This window comes from Glycine max, chromosome 4, assembly GCF_000004515.6.
Source record: "Glycine max cultivar Williams 82 chromosome 4, Glycine_max_v4.0, whole genome shotgun sequence".
In the NCBI taxonomy this organism is placed as follows: Eukaryota; Viridiplantae; Streptophyta; class Magnoliopsida; order Fabales; family Fabaceae; genus Glycine; species Glycine max.
This window is the reverse complement of record NC_016091.4, coordinates 5,504,629-5,528,409: the sequence shown is the minus strand read 5'-3', so window position 1 is coordinate 5,528,409 and position 23,781 is coordinate 5,504,629. Positions and strand designations below refer to the sequence as shown.

Below are 23,781 nucleotides of genomic sequence, written 5' to 3'. Positions count from 1 at the left end.
CGTGATAATATATAAATCGTGAAGACTGTGGCGGTCCTTTGACACGGAAATATGGAAACTGAGAAACTGTGACTCATTCCTCTTTGACTCCGACTCCCCATAGCATTGTGTTACACTCTCCCTCTTTTCTTTCTTCTATCATTCGTCTTTTCAAAACCTTAAACCCATCCATGGTTTCTTCCTCCGACCAAACACAACTTTGAGCTAATTAAGATAAGACGGAACGATGCCGCCGATGAAGTGCTGGGTCACGAGGTTGTCGGGGAAGCCCAACAAACAACAACACGCCGTGAAGCTGACCCAATTGAAGCTCGAATTAGGCCTCTTCGGAGCCAGGCTCGGCGCCGCAAACGACAGGATCGCATTTGAAATTACGGGGATTGCCACCAAGAAAGAAACGACACCTCTCCCACTCGTTCCCTTTTCCAAACGACGATACACTCACAGTCACACCACATGCTCCCGCAGATTCCTCAGTTCCAAATCACCCTCTCTCGCATGGGAAGCACGCGACCTATGCGGTTTTCATCTCCTCCTCAAAGACCACTCCCTCGATGTTTGCGACATCGCATTTCATGTCTTATATGTAAGAACAACAATAACTTCTTCTGTTCTGTCACTAACATTATATATTTGTTAATTTATTTATTATGTGTGTTTTAATAAAAATTGTTTGAAAATGAAATGTAGGGAGAGGGAAATGCGGGAGAATCGAAAGCGAAAATGACGGCGGTCGGAAAAGCGGAAATGAGCGTTGCGGTGGCAGAATTGGTGGTGAGGAAGGAGAAGAAGACGCAGTTCACTTCTCATCATGACTTTCAAAGAAGGCTTCCAATCAAATTAAAGGTCAATGGTTTATGCATAGAAGCTACCCTTTTGGTACGCTCCATTTTCATTTTCTTTTCTGTTTTTATTTTAATTTTAAAAAACTTATTAATATAATTTATTATATGTGCCTTTTGGCCTTAGTTAGTCAAACCCCTTTCATAAGCACATACAGCAAAAGTGAAAAGTAATTAACACTTGGCTATTTTGTTGAAATTTTCTATGTATGTGTGGATGCAAACTCATGAAACAAATTACTAATGTCATATTTTGTTGTTTGAACTCATGACTCTCGTCTATCACTCGGTCATTTCTTGTGGCAATTCACTTTCAAAATAACGTAATCTGACCGTGATTAAGGAAAGAACTTGTCTTTTCTTTTTGTTTTTACTTTTTAATAATATGTATGTGTCAGAAATATTACTAATCTACATTTTATATATTTTTTCAATTTTTTTTATCATGCATTTAATTTCTATAAAACTGTGACATTCAACTAATTATTTATTTTTGTTAAGTTTAATTTTAAAAATAATTATTATAAAATTAATACTTATAATTTGTGGTTCACAGCCAAAATGCATTTAGATTAACTTCTTTTACTATTTAGAGAATTATCAAGTATGAACTGAAATGCATAACTTGTATGTATCTACTTTGTGTTAATAAGAATTAATATATGAATCCAACTAATTAGAAATAAAATTTTGAAAAAGAAGTGTGGAATCTTTGTTAATAACTGTTATTATAATTGTTGGATCTTTTCTTTCTAGCAAACGTAATTTGACAACCTCATCTAGCATAGAAAATTACACAAATGTGGAAAAAAGATTACAATTTCTCAGTGGGTAACGAAAACTTTTTAACAGGTCTCTATGAGATTATTGAAGTTGAGGGATTCTAATGGTGACTCAGCAGGACCCTTTGGAAAAAACTGGGTCCAGTCAGAGAAGAAACGAGGGATTATAAAGGAAGTGAAGTACTTGGCAAGCTTGGGAAAGAAAAACAAAGGCAAGTTTGATGAATCGGAACAAACGAGTCCTCATGACTCGGATAGATCCCCCGTGTTTGACTCGGATGACTCGTACGATTCCACCACAAGCAGTGGCAGCAGTAGCAACAGCGGTGGAATCCCCAACGCACGGTCAACACTCTCAAACGGGTCTGAGAGCTTTACAACCTCGGAGACAGCAAAGACTCGTTTGTCCCACTTGCCACGGAATAGAAGCCTCAATACTCAAACCTCCTATCCTGCTCCTTTCACGGTTAGTTGTTACCTCATCTTTTATGTTACCCCTTCATTATTATTGTAGGTCACTTTTTTTTGTAGACTAATTAGACAATTTTCTTGTTAAGTTATTGCAGAAATCAGATAAACTTTCTCCACAATTATTATACCAAAAAGGCAATTCAAGAAGCTGGGAATACAAGGACTTTTCAAGTAGAGATGGGCAAACAAAGCTCAAAACCAATGTGTTTTTTGCTTCCTTTGACCAAATGAGTGAACGAGCCTCCGGTGAGAGTGCGTGCACGGTTTTAGTTGCACTCATAGCGCACTGGCTCCATACCAACCACGGTATGCCAACAAGAGCACAATTTGAGAGACTCATCACACAAGGTTCATCTGAATGGAGAAGGCTATGCAACAGTGATGACTACTCAAAGCTCTTCCCAGATAAGCATTTCGATCTAGAGACAGTCATAGAAGCCAATCTCAGACCTCTTGTTGTTCTCCCTCAGAAATCTTACACGGGTTTTTTCTCCCCTGAGAAGTTCCAGTGCTTGAAAGGAGCCATGTCCTTTGATGAAATTTGGAACGAGATAAAGAGCAAGGTGGGTGATAAGGAGTCAAGAGTTTACATAGTGAGTTGGAACGACCATTTCTTTGTGTTGAAGGTAGAAGCGGATGCTTACTACATCATTGACTCTTTGGGGGAGAGACTTTATGAGGGGTGTCAACAAGCATTCATACTCAAGTTTGATGATTCGAGTGTGATGTATGGGAAAATAGACAAAGCGAAAGAGGTCCCAATTAGTGGTGCAAGCCGTGAGAAAATTTGCCGTGGAAAAGAGTGTTGTAAAGAGTTCATCAAACGGTTTCTTGCTGCAATACCACTTTGGCAACTAGAGAAGGAGGAGAAGGAGGAGAAGAAATGGAGTGTTTCAAGTCCCTATCTTCACCGGCAATTGCAGATTGATTTCCATTATAGCTCTTCATCATCCTCATCTGCTTCAGCTGATTCTTTGTGGTCTCTCTTAGAAAGTGGTTCTTTAGAAGCCTAACTACGTAGCCAGTTAGGTAGGCACATTCATCAGGGCCTTGTGAGTCGTCACCCAATGAACATGTGCAGAATCTTTGAAATTTGAACGTGTATATGATCAATGCTTTAAACCTTGGGGTTATATCGCAATCTTAGGTAGATATGCTGGGCCAGAGAAAAATTGCATCTCCACATCAAATTGGTGCAAGGAATGTTTTCTGCTGGTTGACCTTGAGCAATTGTTACCACCAGAAAATGCTAATTCACAAGAAATCCAGTTTTTAGCGGCTGTGCCGCTGTTTGCTGACAACTTCTGACCATGTGATCGATTTTTTTACTGAAATTGATGATCAAGAATATTATATGAGCATCATTAGTTCATAGAGTAGGCATCCTTTCGGGATTGATCCTTATTTGGTGAAAAACGAAAGGAGTGTTTGTAGAGATGCCATGTACTTGTTCTTGCCCACTATATTTCCTTTTTTTTTCAATCAATTTTTAAAGGTAAAAAAATTAGCACCATTTCACCCCACTTATACCTCATTTTTTTTCTATCTTCCATCCTCTTTGTTTCTCATTCTATCATTTGTTACATAAATTATTATTTTTTCTTTTATTGTTTCTCTCTATCTCTCTTATTTCTACTCATACATCCAAAAGTAGAGCATATGTTTATCATTGGTCTACCGTATACCATGATTTTTATCTTTCACTTATTATTTTGTTTATCTTATATATACTTGTACAGATGAAAATAAGATGAATGCAACTCTCTTGACAAAAGTTGAAGTGTATAAATTAATTTTGAGAGAATGTGTTTTATTATTCTTTCTCTTTAGTAATTAATTTCAACTATATCATTTTCCATTCCTTATCAATCAAGTGTGTGTTTGAAAAAAAGTTTCCCTTAACATAAACGGGTGTTTACTCAATGATAGGTGAGTGTTACTTGTATGTTTAATCTATGAAACCTTTACATTTCTCAACTTGTACGACATATAACGTCATAAATGGTTCAAGACGTGAGCAATTGAAATTTTAAGACGATACCCGAATTTAAAATCATTATATTTTATCAATTAAATCAATCACTAACTTATATTCGCCAATAAAAGTATAGATAATTATTTTTGTCGGCATCATCCAATTCAAGAGTACCTTCACATGTACCAAGAAATGTTTCATTGCGAGGTCACCATCTTGTTACTATTAAACCTGAAATAATAAATTTGCCTTCATAATAAAAAAATAGTACTAATTTTCTTTCTTAACAGTCACCAGATAATTCCACTGTCACTAGTCACTACATTGCATTCACAGGGGAAGCCATGTTCATCTAGTTGGTAAGACGTGAACATTGATATTGCACAAGTTACCTAACGTGGAAATGACGCATTTTACTACAGTAGAGGACCCACCATTTAAAGTGTCTGGTTTATGCAAAACCAATTTCGTTAGAAATCGAGCATGATAATTTATACAAAACCAAACACACTAACAAAACGTGAATAATTTACTCAAAACTAAACACATGCTAATCCACGGTTATACTTCTGATAGTAGTTGTTATTTACATAACCCATTAGTAGTAACACATGCCTAGGCTTTCCAAGAAGCATAGCAAATCACACACTAGAGATCACAGTTTTCTCAAAGTTAGTACACACTATCTTAGGCTTCAAGCAAAACATCTAAAATCTGCGTTCAGTTAATTGTACCGTTGTTGGTTGCATTCTCACATAATTGTCCTTGAAGCTCCAACTTTTTACCGTTCTGAGAGGTCCGAACAAATTAGATTGTTTCTAACTTCAGTTTCCTGAATCTGACCATTTTCAAAACTAGGGGTCGATGGTACATTAAGGGGGTCCTAACCTCAATGATAGATCACATTTTCTTGTGCATGGATTCTCAAAATCCCCATTAATAATGAATGATTGGGATCCCCCATTTGAAGAATTTTTTAAGTTATGGGCTAGTAGATTCCTAGCACCATCACCACCCACAAGGGCAGGTCCACCAGTGTGAGAAACAGATACATGTGATACTTTGAACCCATGATGATGTTGTGAATTGCCAAGTTGGATGTTGTTGTTGTTCCCATAGTACAGAGGATAAACTGAAAACAATTTTGGTGGCGGTTGGTGTTCCACGCATTGCTTTTTACTAGCTGAAGGTACATTCTCGGACACACATTGAGACCTTGTGTTATTATGATCCTTCGTATTTGCGGTATTATGCAACGTGCCATAAGAAAGTTTTGGAACCTCTTCAGTGCTGCGACTTAAGTAACATCGTTGGTTGTTGCGTTGACTCCTTGTGGCTTTTGTTAAGGAGCAACCCAAACTTAGAGCAGCTGAACCATATCAAACGAAGAAGGAAAAACACCATAGCATATATATGTATCAAACACTTCTCACCAATTAGTGCATTTTTAGATATTGGAAAGTGGAAAAATTTATACTTTCGTTAAATAAAATGTTTTGTTTTTATCCGTTTTCCGATGATTACTTATTTTAATATTTTAGAGCACTGCTAGACTACACGATTTTTTTTTTCGTACGACGTCTTCACAATGCATGTGTAAATCATGGTACACTGTTTTCTTACATGATTTCGTCCGAAAAAATCGTACCAACGGCATTTTCGTTCTCTTACATTTGATTCCCAGAAGAAGGTAGAAGAAAAGAAATTAGTATTTTTTGAGATGTCTTAGACAAGAGAAAATGAAAAGAAATAAAAGTAAAATTTAATCCGTTTATTTGACTGGATAAAAAAAAGAAAAACATATATTTATAAAATAATATAAAAACTCTAATAAATACACATATACAAAATAGGTTGAACTAAACAGCTCGGTCTGAACTTCTCTTATAAAACGTATGATTTCAATTTTAAGGCCAAATTAAACTCGGGCCGTTTTAGCCAATCCGATCCTGGCTCAATGGGGTTTTGGTATGCAAAAACCTGCCAATAGCTTTAAAAAAGTTAAATTCAAGTTTTTTTCCACCCAACCTTCTATAGTGCCCAACCTGCATTGAACCAACTGGGGTGTAGAGCAGCACATTTTACCACCTCTACATAAATGATACTAGTCCTTTTAATTTAATCTAAAAATGCTAGTCTTCCTCTTTTTCTACCATATTGGGAGAAAGACATTTTAAGACAGGACTCAAAAAACATAAACACTCTTTCCTCTCTAATCAGAAAACCAAGCAAGAAAAGTGCTTTTTCTATACTTTTCTTTTAAAGTTCCTTCTAATTCTATTCATACCAAACAAAGTGTTAAAAGAAAGCATTTTTTTACACTACTTAATTTTTATAGTACTACCTACCAAGTTCAATTTCACCCGTTGGTGCAGGAAAAGAAAAGATTTTCCTGCTCTATTTTTAGCATGAAATAATGGGTGCACGGAGATCGTAAAAACTGAAGACTGAAAACGTTTTTCTCCTTTTTATTTGTTAATTCTTGATATGAATGAACAAAAGTTGCAACCTTTGTTGTTATTTTTTTTCTCTTAAGTTGCTACTCCTTTGGTTAAATGAAACAAACTAAACAGAAATGGCGCAACTTGATATAATAAGAGTTGAGTAAAGTAAAATACTACCTTCGATGCAAGGGCGCAAATACTCTCCAGTTTCTGTATGCTCATCACGTCGAATTATTGTATCAATAGCATCATTTGTTCTTTCCAAAAGTGTTGTAAGGTCCATGTATTCAGCCTACCCAAAAAAACAAATTTATTATTTATTAAACACTAAAAAAGTTTTTTTTAATCCTCGTGATATTTCTCTTTCCACCTCCTCAAGAAATAAAATAACCCTCAAGTCATTTTTATTTTCCTTTTTTGTTTTGCAAACCATAAAATAAAATAGTTGAGTACACAAGCAAGCAAGCAAGAAACGAAGAAGAAGGAAGATTACCTCGGAATTGGCTTTAGAGTAAATAATTTCCTCTGCCCTGAGCACAACAACGGGTAGCTTCTCTTGGTACTCTTTGTTCTTCTTAGTAGAAGACCCATGTATCTCGTTGACAACCCTATTATTATTCAACAATAAAAAATAAAAAGATTAAAGTGAGAAACAAAAGGAAGAAGCTTTTTTTATTTAATTATTTTATTTCTGGGTGTGTGTGTTTTGGGGAGAGAGGGTTGACCTGAAAATTTCTTGAATGAGAGTTCCTCTGATGGGTTGGTGTATTTCACTGTGCCAAGCTCTTTTGACGCAATCGTAAGGTTTGGGACCTGGGCGGGGCATGATGGGCACTATGGGAGAGAAAGAGAAACAGAGTGCTCTGTTTCATGAAGAGAGACAAACCCCAAATGTGGCTCACATTATTATTAATTATTTGTGGGTGGGTAAGTAATAAGAAGGAAGTGTAACCTACAAATGTTTCTCAAGTGGGTTTCCAAACTTATTGGTAATTTGAGGATGTTGTTGCGTGATGATCTATAAATAAATATGTTTATAAACACTCAATAAGTCTAAATATGTCCTAATCTTATTTAATTCTTAAGATCCATTTCACTTAAATTTTTCTATTGGATAAAGTCTGTGCATAGAAATTAAAAAAAAAAAAAAAACGTAACTTAACTTGTACTCTAGATTTTGCTTTTTGTTAATTACTTCTCGACTTCCAAAATTGCTGAACACTGTCAGCAGTGAGCACAATGGGATACCATCAAATCTATTTTACCTTTTTTTTCTTCTTTTCTTTCAAGTACTATCACTCGTGAAGAAATTCAACAAATGGTAGTAACAAATATTCTTTAATATTGAATAAAAAATGCTTTTTTTAACATTGTTATTTGTTATCTTGAAATTAGTTGACAAATAAGTGTTTAATCTTCAATATTTCTTGAATATCACTCAATGGTTTAATTGATTTAAATAGTTTTATATTTCGTTTAATAAAAATATTTCAGTTAAAAATCATGTTAATAAAATATTAATCAAAAAAGTATTTATTAGTACTATTATCAGTTGGCTAAATTGTAGTGAAAAAAAACCAGTGGTTATGAAGAAAAGTTAAGGACTGGGGGAGATTGAAGAGTTTGGTTAGGATATGTACCCTACTAATCCACATGCTTGCTTCCCGTAGCCCCAAGAGTCTTTTTCTCCATTGGTCCCTTGTCTTCCTTTATCTCTAAAGTCATAACTATTTGACCTTTCATCAGATTATCACTGTCGGTGACCCCAAAGTAACCCCAACCTCTATCAACCAATAGATCAAAACGGCACAATGTCTACTTTTACTAATAAAAATTGCATCATGATTTTATTTTTTTCAAACCGCTTTTTATTTTCCATTATTTTGCAATTCATATTTAAAAAAAAATTATTTTCACTGTCTTTCAAATTTATCAAATAACCCAACCTCTCCCCCTCTAATTTCTCTCTTAACAAACAGGCTATAAGTAATCAAACTCAAAATTGATCAAGAAAAAAGAACTCTGATTCAGCTGGACAACATGCGGGACATGTCATTCAATCATAGTGTATGCAGAGTGATGATATTAGCAAGAAGCCACGTGTCGAACTCTCATGGGATGGGACATAATCATATAGCATCACGCGACACACTCGAAAGAACTCTTTAATAATCAACCTTGATTCCATTGGACGGCTGATATATGCCAAACACTCAAAATTACTATCTCACCAAGAAAATTTATTAGGGTTGGTTTAGTAGCAAAAACTGTAATGAGAATAAACAACAAAGGCAAATTTTCGAATTTATATTGTTCATAGTTACCTAATTAACCTTTTTAACTATAAATTTGGCAGAAGTTTTTGTGCGTTTTTCCCAAATAAATACTACTACTAGTTGAAAGTATTTAACTCGTAAAAGCAGGGATCCAGAGTTGTTCAATAATTATTACTGCTGCTTTTGCGTGCCATCCCAATATTTTTCTGTTCAATTCGAAGTGCACATGTTTTTCCTAAATTAAAAAAAAAAAAGGTTTTTCGAGACAATGCATTGTATTTTCTGCCTTTTAATTAAAAAAAAAAAAAACAAAGCAGAGTTATTCCTCTCCTAGCTAGGAGCCCACTACCAGTTTTAGCTAGGCCGCCATTCCGATTTTTAAAAGCCCACTGCTGTTACAGAAGTATATATATAAAAAAATATTCTTATTGGATAATAGGGTAGTTATAGACTTAATTTTAGGGGGAAAAAAATGAAAGGGGGGGGTATATTTATAAATTTAGGGAGGAGGTTTATTTAATATTTGCATAGACTTGAATTTACGCAAAGCCCAAACTCTTCTTGGTGTTCTCTATTACTGAAAGCCCATCCCTCGTAGCTTCAAGCGTGAGAAGTGCGATTCAACAAACCATTTCGTTTTCCTCTGGACCCAAAATAGAGAACCCTTTCCTAGAAGTAGAACAGATAAGGGTGGGACAGATGACCTAACAAAGAAAGTTGCAGTTGACCTTTCAATGCTTATCTATCATATCAACTTCATTTTCTAAATTCTTTCGGACCTTAGCAATTTCGACTCCATTTTGTGCTAAGTTCGCCCCTTACATCTTTTAAAACTTTCTTACAAAAATATCATGGAAATATGTCTGTTATGAAGACTTTCTGTTGTGTTATACGGGTCACATTACATATATACGTAAAACATTTTAATAATAGAGGAACTAAGTTGAACAAATTAAAAAAAAATAGAGGGACCAAAAAAATAATTTAACCTAAAATAAATATTATATATAGTATAAGTTATACATGCAAATAAGTGGAAGAAGAGAAACAAAAAAAATAATGAAACCCTATTTTTGTCACTTATTTGAGTTATAAGTAATAATTAAGGATAAATAACAATGTTGAAAATGCCTTGTTAAAGTTATAGCAAGTAGCCTCACGCCCTGACCACTATATAAAGGAAAAAGTAATGGCAACTAAATTAGTGTAGTTAGTAAGGAGTAAAGTCGTGTGTGTATTATAATTTTATAATTTAACAAAATGTAAAATACCATTTAATGACTTCAAGATATGAATATAAAGTTATTAAAATGTTAGTATTATTCTTTCTTAAAAAAAGAAACCAAAAGGTAGCCATGGAAAAGAAAAGCACGGGCAAGAAAGCATCGAGCGAGGTCAAGCTCTCGTTTTTAATTTATGTGGCCATGGGTGTAAAGGAAGGAAAACGGTGGGGTTATGATGCCAAAAGCTGAGTTTTCGCGAAACATCGAACTAGTGCTTTGCACAGTTTGTGCATTACAAGTATGATCTTTCCATTCAAAATGCTAAGTTATAAAATCGAAGCAGAAACTCCTTTTGGTTTCTTCGTTAGTGGGGCATGAATATCTTAATTTAATAGTGTTTGGCAACCGGTATCACCATTACCATTGTGTTTAAAGTCATCATAATAAAAAAGTTATATAAAATAAAGAGGGTATAACTGTAAACTTACTGGAAGAGTTCAATGCATGAGAATCCTATGTGTATGGTGGAAAAAGATATATTTATTTTCTCGGCTTCATCCACAGGCCGTCTTGTACAGATAATCAACGAAATCTAGTTGGGAAATGGGAACAACAAAAAAACAAACTAGACGGACAAGTCCATAAAACTGAGTTCTAAAACTAAAACCAAGCTTTCAGCCATTTTCTCAAATATTAGTTGCGATGCTAAATAATTTGGAAGATGAGATTCTCACTTTTCTAAACTATTTATTCCTTTCAATTTACTCTTTTTTATCTCTAAATTAATTTCACTATTTTTTAAAATTACCAATAATTAAAAGTAATCTTATATCATAAACTTTCTTGGTTTTTTATGAACTTGTATAAAAGAACTTGGGAAATCATAAGTTCAATTATGCTTCTTCCAAAATGCTTTAATATGATTTTTACCCATTATCTAGAGTTCTTGTGACATATTCAAACACAACTTCGTTTAACATTATCATCATGTCGACTCCAATGACTAATGAGAGCTGATACTTTTACTAAATCAATTTTACTAAATGGCTAAACTGTAATTTTAACCCTTTTTCATTCTTGATGAGTGATTGTGGTCCTCCTTTTTTTTCCCGCGATTTTGATTCTGTTTTAGAAAATCCACGATTTAATCCAATTCTCAACTATGCATAATTTATTTGTTTTATTTTAGTCTCATTTAACCCTAAATCTAACATATTAATTAAAGTATCATAAAAAATAATTTAATTAATTAAAATATAATAAAGAAATTAGTGTATGCAAAATTAAGGATGAAATCAAAATTGTGAATTTTATAAAATAATGGGACGAAAATTAAAATTTAATACTACTGTTGAATCATGAATTGTCACATAATATATGAGCATATAATTGAACGATCATATTACAGTAACAATTAATCTCAACTTTATGCATGAGTACATAAGCAGACAAACTATATATAGCAAAGAAAAGCCCCCCCACATGCCACAACGCCACGAGCTAACAAACACATAGGAAAGCTCTACTTTTTCTTAACCCAACCCAAAAGCTTGAAGAGAGAAACTATATTACTGTATCCAAAACACATGTATCGTCTACAGCTTACAATGACAGACGGTTTACCTGTCTTCACTCACCATTTAGACAATCTTCACCAAATAGTCGAAAATAATAGTTTCAAGATTCAAATTGAATAGTTGTTAACGATAGGAACTGAAGAGTATGGGACAACTATATTGTTAATGAAAAGACCCAATCATATAACTTGAATGCCATAAGAGATGTTGCTTGACATCCCTAGATAACATTAATGATGATGTAGTTAAATTCGGTGACCAAAGGTAAGACAAGGAAAAATAACCGGATTGAAAACTTACTTCCTATTCCTAATGTCAAACCCAGCAACTTACTAATACATCTAACTCCACCCTAAAGGAACCACTTCCCGAGTACCTATAGTAAAGTTTAAGAATAGGCAGTCAAGGCTGCTCCCACAAGATGGAAATATCATTTGGTATAACCAATAGTGTTCATCAGTACCAGCATTTAATAAAATTTACAGTAGTTAATCGTTTGTTTTTAAGGTGCAAGAATCACTTGGAAGTACAAAATCGGGAAGAAAATGCTAATATTACAAAATACAGAGAGATATCACAAATGAGTTACACATCTCCCAGCATCAAAACCCAACAAGAATTTGTCTCTTCAACCCAGTCTCCTTAGCAACCCCGTTGTACTAATGTGCAGATCTCAAGAATAAGATGACATCATTTGAAACCAAGCCAAACACTATGTCGTAGTAAAAAATAAACGAAACAACCTATAGATGTGACACAGAAAAGAAAAAAAAGGTGAAAGGGGTATCAGTAAGGAGTGTGATAATACCCGGTTGGAGGCCCCATTCCATTGACTGGGGGCATTCCATAAGGCATCATGGGCATAGGACCTCCGGCATAGTATCCAGCGCCATTCAGTTTGGCCAAGCTAGATTGACCTTGCATCCCATCCCTAGCATACTGATGCCACACCTGCTGCTCCTGCACAAGCAAGTGCTGCTTCTTCTCCATATCAGCCATTTGGACATAGGACGGTGGTGGAACACTCAGCGATGCGGCAAATGGATCCTGATTAACTGGCTGCACGGATCCATCCGGGGCGGGGAGAGCCAACACAGGGGTTGTAGTCTTCCCAGGTCCTGGCAATGCCACACTGCTTGCACTCCCTCCACTCAGTTGGGTAGTGCTGACATGCTGCCTCACCATTCCTTGATCATACATGCCAGTCAACAATAGAGGATCAAACCCACCACCTAAAGTTGCCTTCTGCTTTGACAAATTGCTAGCAGTCTCTACCAATGCCAATTCCCAATCAGCTTTCCCGGGCTCTGCAGCTGGGGTTTGCCAGGCTGAAGTCACTTCTGGCTGTCCATTTGATGGGAAGGCTTCCCATGATCCATTTACATTATTAGCAGGTGCACCAGCAAAGAGTGCCAAAGCCAATTTATTTCCCTGATCATCTGCAGTAACTGCATCGTCTCTCAGATTCACCAAATCCTCCGTAACCTGTGGCTGCGGCTTAGGCTCTGGCTCAGGCGGAGGAGGTGGGATATAATTCTCTGGTGGTGGCAGTGCCTTGATTTCATTCATATCCGGGGCCGGCTCCTCCTCTACCTTCTCCACCGGCGGAACCTCCTCTTTCCTCTCCGGACTCTTTGGCCTCTTGGCCCTATCCCTCACAAACTCCTCCAATGTCTCAAGCAACTTATTGGTAATCCTCTGAACCTCAGGGTACTCCGAGGACCTCGCCACACCGGTATCCTTACACCAATTGTAAAATGCAACCAACTCATCAATTTGTTTAGCCGCACTAGAATAAGCATCAAAAGCCTTCACACAATCAGCATAGTCCATATCAAAGAACTTATCAAGCAACACAGCCAAAACCTCACATATATCAGCATACAACTGAAAACTCTCCTTAACCACAGGATACAGCGCAATCAAAACCATCCTGCTATTCTTAGCCAACCCAGTAGGCCTACAAGCCAAAAACCGATCCAACAACTTCTGCAAATGTCCCATCTTCCCGAAAACCCTCTCTGGCGTCATATCCCTCAGCGGAGTCACACTCACAACCCTCTTCTCTTCCCCTCTCCCCACCGATTCACTCATGTCCCCATACGATCTCGTCTTCCTCATCCCATTCCCATAGCCGCCTTCCCCTCTAAATTCACCACCACCGCCGTACTCATACGGCGGTGACTGGAAATTGTCTCTTCCGCCAAATCTATCATCACTGCCGCCACCGCCAACACTACCCGCACCGCCACCATAGGAGGCGGCGGTGCTTTTTCTATCAAAGAGCATCAAGTCAAGCCTCTGATCTAGATACATAGCATAGGTCCTCACAAAAGCGGAGTGATCCCAGGAGCTGGAGTGAGCCTCATCTCTGAAATCAGACATGTTGAGGAGCCTGGTTCCCCTGCGGGTGGCGAAGAGGATTTCCTCCTGGAACAGCGGCGGGCCCTCGTTCATGAGCCTGTGCACGAGCATCAGCGCCTTGAGCGCCACAATCCAGTCGCGCGTCTTCCCCAAACGCTTGGACACGGCGGTGACACACGCGTGGACGTAGCCACGCGAGTGGGACATGAGGTTCAAGATCTCCCTTATGTACTTCTCGCTCGCGGGGTCGTCGTCATGGCTCGTCGCCTTCACAATCGCGACCTCCATCTCCGGCGCCATGTTGCTCGAAACCTTCGCTATCCCGATGCTTGTCTGGTCCTTCACCACCCCAATCGCCTTCCGGATCGTGGTCGGAGCCATCGCAAACCCCCCAACAACAACCTTATTCACTCACACACTAAACCCTAGCTGAATTAATCAACTAAATTTCAAAAAGAAGAAAACCGTTGAAATTCAACCGATAACAATTGAAAATTCCTCGGGGATTACCTGAGCTCCTAGATCCGCGCGAAAACGGGTATGGAGGGTCCGGTCGGTGCTAGATTATAGGTGCGGCGTATTCGGGGGAATGACCAATGGAGAGAAGGGTCAAAAAGCGTTAACCCTGTGATCTGTGTTTCAGATCTATGGCAATGAGAGAGAGAGAGAGAGAGGTGAAATAATAAAAAGGTGTTGTAATGTTAATAGCTACCGTCTACCGAAACTCTCTGTCTGAAGGGAGGGTGGGATTGGATGTGTCGCGGGTTTATTTTAGTGCAATACGACGCGTACGGGTTACGGTGACGTCGACGGGTTTTCTCCTTCTTGATAGCGATCTTCTTTCTGATCCTTGCTGTTGCGATGTGGACACGTGGAGACGGATGGTGCGGTGATGAGGTGGGGCCCGCTTGAAGTACACAAACTAAGTGTGATTTTTAATTCATTAAAGCATCTGTGTGATTGGAATTTTTGAACTTTCCCGAAGCCTCGAGCCAGAAGAAGGCGTCGTCGGTGGGAGAGTTAAAATTGAAATGCTTTGGATTCATGGAAAGCAACGAATTATTTGTCTTGTGTGTTTGCCTTTTCTGCTTATTTTTTCTCTTCCTTCCTTCTTTACCTTTTCTTCTTCTTCTTCTTCTTTCTTTTCTACTCCTTATTGGCGTTTAAGTGGGATGTTGTACTTCCATTTTCATTTGTTTATGTTGCCTTGATTGCCTTCTTTTACTTAAATAATATTAGTTTATGTTATCTTGATGCAAATGGCCTTTTAACGTGTTACACAATTACATGAAAAAAAAAATGGAAAGAAGTTACTTTTCTATTTTGTTAAGCGGGTTTATAAAGGATGATAAAATGAGAAAATAATGGAATTATATGTTTGGATTCTTCTGGATTTTAGGTCAAATTTCGTAATTATCATACATTAAATTACATACATCAATCATACCATAAATAATGGATTAATCAATCATATATTAGATCTAGATTTTTGTCAATCAATGCTTAAAATATGTTTAATGTGACAATCTATTCTGAATATGTGAATTGATCCCTAATTTGCCTCACTTAATTAATGGCATTCTCTTGTGTGTAGACTTATCCACAATAATAAAGTAGATATTGTTGAATTTGGAACAAGCTTACTGTCGAAGACTTAACATTGACTGAAAATTTGGTATCCACTATGAGTGTGGTAACTTTGATTTTTAATTGTGTCCAATGATGTAAGTTATGTGATTCACATAGTCAATTTTACTTAAGATAAAACTTTTACAAAGCTCTATATAATAACAATAACTACAAAAGCTGATAAATATAAAATGATATAAAGAAAAATGTAATTAATTGATTGATTAAAAGATAAAAAAAACAAGTAAATTAATGAGGATAAAAATAAAAATAAAAATAAAATATTAGTTTTTAAGCTAATCCCTGCAGGCATTTTTCATTTCAGTTATAGATCTTCCACCCTCAACCCTAAATATATCCCATATTGTCCTTAGACGCGGATGGAGATGAAAAGAGTAAAATTCACTTTAACTCACTCCATTGGCATGATCTAGGACATAAGGAAATAAAAATAATATATTGTTGATTTGTTAGTCACTTTAAGTTGTGTCTTTTTTATTGAAAAAATAGGTCATGGACCGAAAGTCAAAGCATGATCATTATTTTTTTTTGAAAGAAATAAATTAAAAAAAAATATTTACACCTAATATTACTTCTCATATAAGAAAATATTACGTTAGATTTTTTTTTTCGTATAAACTAAAAAAAAATGTGTACTAAATGTAATTAGGAACCAATGTAATTTTCTTATGTGGACAAAAAAATGAAATATATATTTTTTATGGGAATTAAAATAAAAAAACAACTTGGCGTTTAGCAAACAACACACTTGCCAGCTCAAAAACGAGAGGAAATGATATTTTTATTTGGTATTATAGTTGTAACGACAAAGAGAAGAGAAGTGCATCTATATCACACACAGCTGACCCTGAACTAGTAATTAGCTGTTGAATCACTAATCCAACGCATGCTTTGAATTCTACATTGACCCTTTAAACCATTTCTTTCGTCGTCGATCTAAGTTATTCAACAAAAAAATGTAGACTTCAAATTGGGTTAGTTCTTTTTCAACCATCCTAGATCCATCTGTGCTGCGGATACAAACTGGAAACAATCAACCCAAGCTTCCAAGCCCCATCAGATTCAAAGACTTTTTCTACTTTCAAAATATGGTTTTCATTTTATTTTGTTTTATATTTACTTTTAAATAAGACGCTACATAAAAATAAAATAGTTTGTTATAATTATTAATAAGAAAATAAATTACCTTTTAAAAACAAACATATTTTTTTTGTTTAATATAAGGCTTTAGATTTATATATTTGAAATTAAAATTTTATTTTAAAGGTTTGAGTTAAAAACTTTAAAAGTTTGACGCTGTGCGAAAAATAAAAGTATATTTCTATCATAAAGTCTTTAAAAGAAGTTTTAATTTTTAATAAGCCTTTGAACAATATCTTTTATGTATTTACTTTAACACTTGCATGTTAAGTGTTAAGTTGAAAATAACTTTTAATATTTTGAACCTGACCTTTTTTATTAAACAAAATTTCAAGTCTTAATCTACTTTAGTGGCTAAGTTAGGTTGCCGGCCAATGAACCACCACTTAGTCCTGTACTTGTAGATGTTTTTTTCAATTAATGTAGACTTTGCGCCCCATTTTAATTTTGTTACTATAAAATTATGATTATTAGAACCCTATCAAATACCAAGCATTGGTCGCGTGGCCTAATGGATAAGGCGCTCGCCTCCGGAGCGGGAGATTGTGGGTTCGAGTCCCACCGTGATCGTGTTAATTAAATAATACATTTTTATTTTTAATTATTCGCAATAAATTAAATTCGACCAGTTTTCAAATGTCAACTGAAACTACTTGGGGAATATTCAACAAAATTTCAACAGAAGATAAAACGGTGTTCAAAACGGTTGTTTTTGAATTTACTAACAACCAAATTTCACTAAACTTTTGAACTTAGAAAGGGATGTTAAGGAACAAACTCGCAGTCAACTAAGACAAAATTATTCAACACTTGACCAAGAAATCAGAGGAAGATATCAGTGTGTCATTTAATTTTTCTTGTTTCATCTATTAACTTCCTATTTTAGCAAAAAAAAACTTAACAGCATTTCGAGAAATATGATAGAGTCAAAGAGACTTGAAAATAAGGAAAAATATAGAATTGCTGTTGATTGAAAAATGAGGAAAACAATGTAAATAAGCATAATCCTGTCAACATCTATCAATTAACTTCAAATAGCTATGATTAATCATTTAACTCACACTAACTTCCAAAGCAATTCAACTACTAATATCTATAACACAGTCGTGTTAAATTAAAATCATAGTCAGCTATAAATATCTATACCAGTGAGCGAAGTGGGTCCTTAAAAATACATGACAGGGTACCTGAATCTCCTCAATTGCACTGGAAGCTGGAAGTATCAAAATATGGTGAGCCAGGTGAGGATTATACACAATTCGAGTTATTTCACACTTCAGACTTCAGAGATGGTGATACATTATAGTTCAGCTTGCTCATGATTTTTAGTAATAACCTTTAGTTTATTGATTCCTTAACTAGGTTTAATAATAAGACCCAAATGAATTTGATCTTTATGGCATTCAATGTGATTCAACCTTGTTTGAGAACTAGGCAAAAACTTATTTTCGCTTGTTTCTCACATCCATTCACATCCTAACAAAAGCAGATTATCCTATACTATTGTTTATCACAAGAAGAGGCCCATATTAATTCAATAGTGTCGGCATAGGAGGTTAGATAGTTTACACAAAGTTTTAGATTTAAACTTTATTGTCTTCATTGTATTGAAGAAAAAAAAACCAAACCCATGTTGCATTTGTCCTGTTGAGACTACAATACTAGTAGTTTTGACTTTTGAACAGGATCCGTTAGGGCCGATGTCAAGTTTGTCCATTACAGGTAATCCCATAACCCGCTCTATTGCATATATATGTCACATTTAGAATTAAATGAACTTGGGAATTCTGCTGCATTATTAATTATCTTGAATAAAATTTCATGGAATTCCACTTTTCATGAAAATGCAAGAGTGAAGAAGTCAAGCATATAATTAATCCATCCGTTATCAAATATAAGAAGAAAAAAAAAATACATTTTTCTTGGTTTTAAATATAAAAAAATTTCAACTAACTTTATCCAATTTAATGTTATTATTTTTAAAACATCATTTAATGAGAGTTTTTAGTTCCAATGACTTATTTATATTGTTAATACCAAATTCCAATGGATAAGTTAAAAAAAATTAAAATTTTAATTGAGATTGATGCAATTAGATGTGGTTAACTAATTTTATTAGTTTGCATGAATCCATTTTTTTTTCTGTTAGATTTGAGAAGAGAGGGAGCAGTAGATGAATGTATTCAATGAGGCCAGCGTGCATAAGGAAATTATGTCTCCAGAACCAGCTAGAACAATAGATGAGAACTGAAAAGGTGGATATAAAGTTAGATATTACAGCTCAACGGTAGTTACATGCTCTAGAGTGACAAGTCAGAGAAGAATTTATTGCAACTAAATTTGAGGTGATTTTAAGGGTATCATCGCTCAGTTTTAAGGGCAAACTGAAAAGAGAAACCAAAATTTCATAGTAGTACTACTTTTTAGGGGAAGTTAAGGTTTAGACATGAAATTCAATATAGAGCAAGAGCTTTTACCCAAGAGCATGAGCTTTCATGATATTAGAGTATTATTATTAACTAACTGACCAGGAATTTGACCATTGCTTCTGAAAAATTAGTTTAGGATGGGATTGGTCCTTGACACACAGGATTTAATTTAGTTAACAAATATACATAATCAACTCCTTTGAATTGTGAGTGAAAGCATGACTAGTTAGTTTTTTTGGTAAGCTTTGAGCTTGATCAGAGAGGAGTCGGGACCAACGAAATTCTGATATGTAAATATGACAAGGTTCATATAAATTATTAAACCAAAGACTCTATTATTACAAGGTCAAAGTAAGGCTTTGATTAGTTCATGCTTTCTTCATGTACAGCCACATCCTTATTATAAGCCCCCACCAACCACTTAATTATAGCTATAAATTGCCTTGCAGATTACTTAACAAGTACAAGTGAACCATTGCTCTCAATTTCACGATCATGGGCAAATTTCGCTGATTATTTTGGCAGATGCTGACATTTGAAAGTTCGATCAGGTTACTTGTGATTGAAACAATACAAAATTATTAAAAAGAATCAAAGCTGAAGCAAGTTATTTGTAATCCGACTCTTTCATACTTTGCTTTTGCTTTCTACAACCTATTCAAGCTAATACTCTTTTCCCGAACCGACACCATAAACAACATCAGAGCACAGATAAAAATCTGTGTCAAATAGTTTCACTTCCATTCCTCAGTATCACTAAACGCCGCACAGTACCTATAAAGGATCTGCAAATCAAGAAAATGTTTTTCTTTAGATACCTTACCAATAATAATAATAATATTCCTAAAGTTTCTCTCTTTTTTAATTTTTTCTCCAAGGAATGAATTGTCCTTAAAGTTTCCGTGGCATAAAGTAGTCAATGGAAGTATGTAATCAATGTATATATAAAATATGCACATACTGCCATGGAACATGTCCTACTTGCAGCCATTCCCCTTGTTCGTTTTGAAAGGTGAGCGTGTAACTTTCTCCAACTTCCTCAAATTTTTGGTCTGTTCAAATATAACATGTATAGACCAAATCAAAAATCAAATCCACTGCATACATCTCACAACAAACTCAAAAGAAAAAAGAAATGTAGAACCATTCACTTACATTTAGCAAACATGCTGATCAAGCTGCTTGTGAGTGTCTGATAAGAATTGAAAAGCCTCAAATTGATTTTCCTTCCTATGGCTACCCCTTCCATGTTAACCTTGACATATAAAGAGTTTGGTCCTCTACTTTGATTTTCATTAGCTTGAATCCTATCGTTCCTAATTCGGCCTCTCGCAGGATGCTGCTGATGGAGTTCTTTCCTCCTCCATGATTTAACTGGTGGCCACCCCACCAAATGGTTTTCTTCATCACCATTCCTGTATGAACACCATCAAAGTAAGTAAGATAACCTTCTTTTAATAGCTTATCATTACAGAAGTTCTAGTTGTCCTTTACTAAGAACAAAACTTACATGTAGTTCTATAGGTACTTCTTATACTGGTATTAAATCAGAATTAGAGTTTTACTTTGGTAGTCTAAATTAACATTTTATAGAAACCTTTATTACGCAAATTAACGAGATAAACCTCTAAGTACCATAAAAGAATAACATAAAAAATGCACATATATATGATCAAAATGTCAATTATTACTTTACTAGTTAGTTTTAGAAGGGTAAGCAAACATACATATGGAGAACATAGTAAGTGGAGACACAACTTACTTGTTTGGTATGTGAATGTTTCTTTGCACCTTTTCACTGCGGTCATCTTCTTCATTTGGCTGTCCACTCCAAACTAGTAAAGGCAAAGGTTTCAAAAAATGTCCAAAGGACTCTTCGAAGCTGCGCTTATTGTGTTTGACACGTTTTTCGCTTTCTGAACCGCAACTGGCTCTCCATAACTGTAAACTCACTATCTGTTTCGACTTGTTAAGCTTGAATTCCTCAACGGAATTTTGAGTGGGGAGAGCAAGAACTAAGTCAACTTCCATGTATGTAATGTAAGAACTAAGAAGCTAACTATAGGATATGTTGCAATAGGCAAAGTAGAACATGTATATTGGGCAAATTTTCAAAGTTAGATATAGCTCTCTAGCTAGCTTTCTCAAAGTTATTGGGATTATTTGCCCTTTGGGACTTGTACTAAGCATATATATATATATATATATATGCGCGCGCGTTTGTGCATGAGTGAGTGAGGCAAAGGAACGAAAAGGATTATTGTCTTGTGAAACAAGGATAGTTTGAGACAGCATGGAAGTTGGGTCGGCTAAAAGAGAAGCAGCATTATAAGCTAGTTGAGGAATGAGAGCACCAACGTGCCACAGCCACTTTACCCGTTTTCTTTTAGTTGTCTCAATTTTACTGCCATGTGTCCCCACCTATACATTTATTCTCTTTCTCTCTCTAGCTTCTTTTTTTTTCATTGCTTGGGTTTATTTATTATATACTACTACTTAATATAAAGTATATATTAATAATGTATTAATGTTTTAGGGAATTGTCATATTCATTAACACCATAATTTGGTGAAGATGATCATTCTGAAAAGACTACGGATTAGGTTCATCAACAGCAGGGAGAATCTAATCTTGAAAACAATGTGTTGATCCATTTAAAGATAAATAAGACACAGACATATAAATATATATATAATGTTTATTTATCAAGCGGAACAACTTGTATTTGTTTATGATACGATTGGCCATCCACTTTTTTTCTTCTTCTTCCTTTTCTAATGGAATCTCTTTATAGCCAACTTCGTGTGTCAAATTTTGTGTCGCCACCAGAGTAGCTTCTGATTCTGATAAATCATGTATGCTGAACTTGTATATCAAACTCTTGAGCCTCTAATCATAAATGCCCCGCTTGACCATGTATCAAACAAAACACTATTAGTTTAACCTAGTTTATTATGAAAGAGTTAGCTAGCTTCCAAACAAACAAAAGAAAAAACAAAGAAACTAGGAGTTCATGCATGCACCTGTTGATATTGTTTGCTAATATGTCCAATGTGTCGGCTGATGCCCGTCAAACGTATCATGATTTTAGAACTCACACAACTTCCTTGTTTCCACTTAGCTAGTAGGAAATATTCGCTTCACCTTAGTTGATTATTTGATTACAATAACATTTTCAATTAATTAATGAATGAATTAATTAATTAATTAATCCCCTATAGCTACCTTGTAACATGTTTCTCTTAGAAATTAAACAACTAATTAATAATGTTTGTTTCAATTGGGTTTGTTTGTGTGTGTTTTTATTCCACACTATTGATTCTAGTCCATGTATAGTGAAAGTTGTGCTCGACATATAGTATGGTTAGGTACATGGTCCAAAATGGTAGTGTTGGGTTAGGAATAGAGCAAAATGGAGTGCTGGTCCAGAGGTGTAGACCTTGTGAAGGCCACGTGATGGTGCAAGGGAAATGGGAACTTATGCTATTCACTGAACCCCGCACGACCACTGGAACCAGGGTCTATCATTTAGTTCTCGTGCGGTGAAGGTTGCAAACTCAACTAGTAGGACCCCAAAAATATGATAGGTCCAATTCATTGCTTGCCCTTTACCTGGCATTGATTACTGCTCCCACACCCTACAACTCACCACATCCAGCACTTGGTTTTTGCATCAGTGTTGACAAGTGCCATGCTTGTCTATATTCAAAATTACTTTGGAGGATAACGTAATTAATTCGTCAAGAAATAAAGTTAAACTCAAACATGTGATCAGTTTCGATCTTCAAATCTATTTGCATGCCAGAAAAAGAACACTTGTTGAGAAAGTTTAATTTCTTAAATGGATTACATTACATTTTATTTGCCTCAATATCAAGTATTTTTCACAGGAGATAATTCTATAAGATTATTATAGATAATAAAATTTTTCTTCTAAATATTTAACATAGCTATATATATATAAGGCTCAAATTAAGATTTCTACTTTAACTAAAATAATCCTACATCATTGATTCACACGCTTTTTCGTTTGGATCACGATACATGAATTAACCTTTTGAGTTTATCTTCAAGCATTTGCTTTTATAATCAGTAGAGTTTATGTCAAGAAAAGAAAAAGTGATATGATTCACTTTTGGTTACTTATCCTCTTCTTGATGGCTAAAAATAAAGTTTGATGTATAATTTTTACTTTTAATCTGAGTAAAAATGTAAACTGATGGATAGGATGTCACTCTCGAATCTTGATGGTGGAAAGATATGCAAAGCAAAGCGTGGCAAGGTTCTGTTCTCTAGTTTAATGGATGGCCCACTTCAAGGAAGCGATATGCATCAACGCACTATGGTTTAAGTTCCCAGAGAAAGCTTGGCTAACTTAACCATGGATTGGAGGATAAGAAAACTTTGGTCTTATCGTTAAAAGTGCTTATTATCCATGTTAGTTTAAGTACATTAACTTATAACTGTGTGAAGAGTAATAATGCATTATCTTTAACTCGTTTAAAATGTATTATTGAAATCATGTGTAACATTTTCATTATGTAAGTTATTAATGTCTTCCATTATCTTTTTAATCTATCAATCATAAATAATTACAAAATACAAACA

At 35.2% G+C, this 23,781-nt stretch overlaps 4 protein-coding genes and 1 non-coding gene across 10 annotated transcripts; 2 read left to right on the top strand and 3 right to left on the bottom strand.

Annotated features, from left to right (window-relative positions):
* The first annotated feature begins 10 nt into the window (after positions 1-10).
* LOC100781723 (uncharacterized) lies at positions 11-3,396 on the top strand. Of its 4 annotated transcripts, none has more exons than XM_014774504.2 (4): positions 11-586; positions 691-846; positions 1,695-2,090; positions 2,182-3,396. In XM_014774504.2, exons 1-4 carry the CDS (start codon positions 227-229, stop codon positions 3,106-3,108), a joined length of 1,839 nt encoding a protein of 612 aa, XP_014629990.1. In that variant the 5' UTR covers positions 11-226; the 3' UTR covers positions 3,109-3,396. The 4 variants fall into 4 exon arrangements, with proteins under 4 accessions (XP_014629990.1, XP_040870775.1, XP_014629989.1 ...); XM_041014841.1 differs by having other exon boundaries at positions 12-586; positions 2,191-3,396; XM_014774503.2 differs by having other exon boundaries at positions 14-586; positions 691-879.
* A 1,202-nt stretch (positions 3,397-4,598) lies between these two features.
* LOC100803816 (uncharacterized) lies at positions 4,599-7,768 on the bottom strand. 2 transcript variants are annotated; one of them, XM_003522563.5, is made up of 4 exons: positions 7,240-7,768; positions 7,008-7,122; positions 6,692-6,806; positions 4,599-5,439 (listed from the first exon to the last, which is right to left on the bottom strand). In XM_003522563.5, the coding sequence occupies exons 1-4, from the start codon at positions 7,338-7,340 to the stop codon at positions 4,943-4,945; spliced, it is 828 nt and encodes a 275-aa protein (XP_003522611.1). In that variant the 5' UTR covers positions 7,341-7,768; the 3' UTR covers positions 4,599-4,942. The 2 variants fall into 2 exon arrangements, with proteins under 2 accessions (XP_003522611.1, XP_006578142.1); XM_006578079.4 differs by having other exon boundaries at positions 4,599-5,406; positions 7,240-7,497.
* A 4,356-nt stretch (positions 7,769-12,124) lies between these two features.
* Positions 12,125-14,689, bottom strand: LOC100803282 (putative clathrin assembly protein At2g25430). Of its 2 annotated transcripts, none has more exons than XM_006578078.4 (2): positions 14,465-14,689; positions 12,125-14,372 (listed from the first exon to the last, which is right to left on the bottom strand). In XM_006578078.4, the coding sequence occupies exon 2, from the start codon at positions 14,333-14,335 to the stop codon at positions 12,377-12,379; it is 1,959 nt and encodes a 652-aa protein (XP_006578141.1). In that variant the 5' UTR covers positions 14,336-14,372; positions 14,465-14,689; the 3' UTR covers positions 12,125-12,376. The 2 variants fall into 2 exon arrangements, with proteins under 2 accessions (XP_006578141.1, XP_006578140.1); XM_006578077.4 differs by having other exon boundaries at positions 12,125-14,383; positions 14,465-14,675.
* A 2,552-nt stretch (positions 14,690-17,241) lies between these two features.
* Positions 17,242-17,314, top strand: TRNAR-CCG (transfer RNA arginine (anticodon CCG)). Its single transcript has one exon. It is a non-coding gene; the product is annotated as a tRNA-Arg (tRNA).
* A 2,197-nt stretch (positions 17,315-19,511) lies between these two features.
* Positions 19,512-21,286, bottom strand: LOC100802759 (auxin-responsive protein IAA29-like). Its single transcript, NM_001255759.2, is given in 4 exon segments — positions 19,512-19,958; positions 20,135-20,225; positions 20,329-20,588; positions 20,936-21,286. Coding segments are annotated over 4 exon segments (681 nt in total). The 5' UTR covers positions 21,205-21,286; the 3' UTR covers positions 19,512-19,897.
* Positions 21,287-23,781: the final 2,495 nt, after the last annotated feature.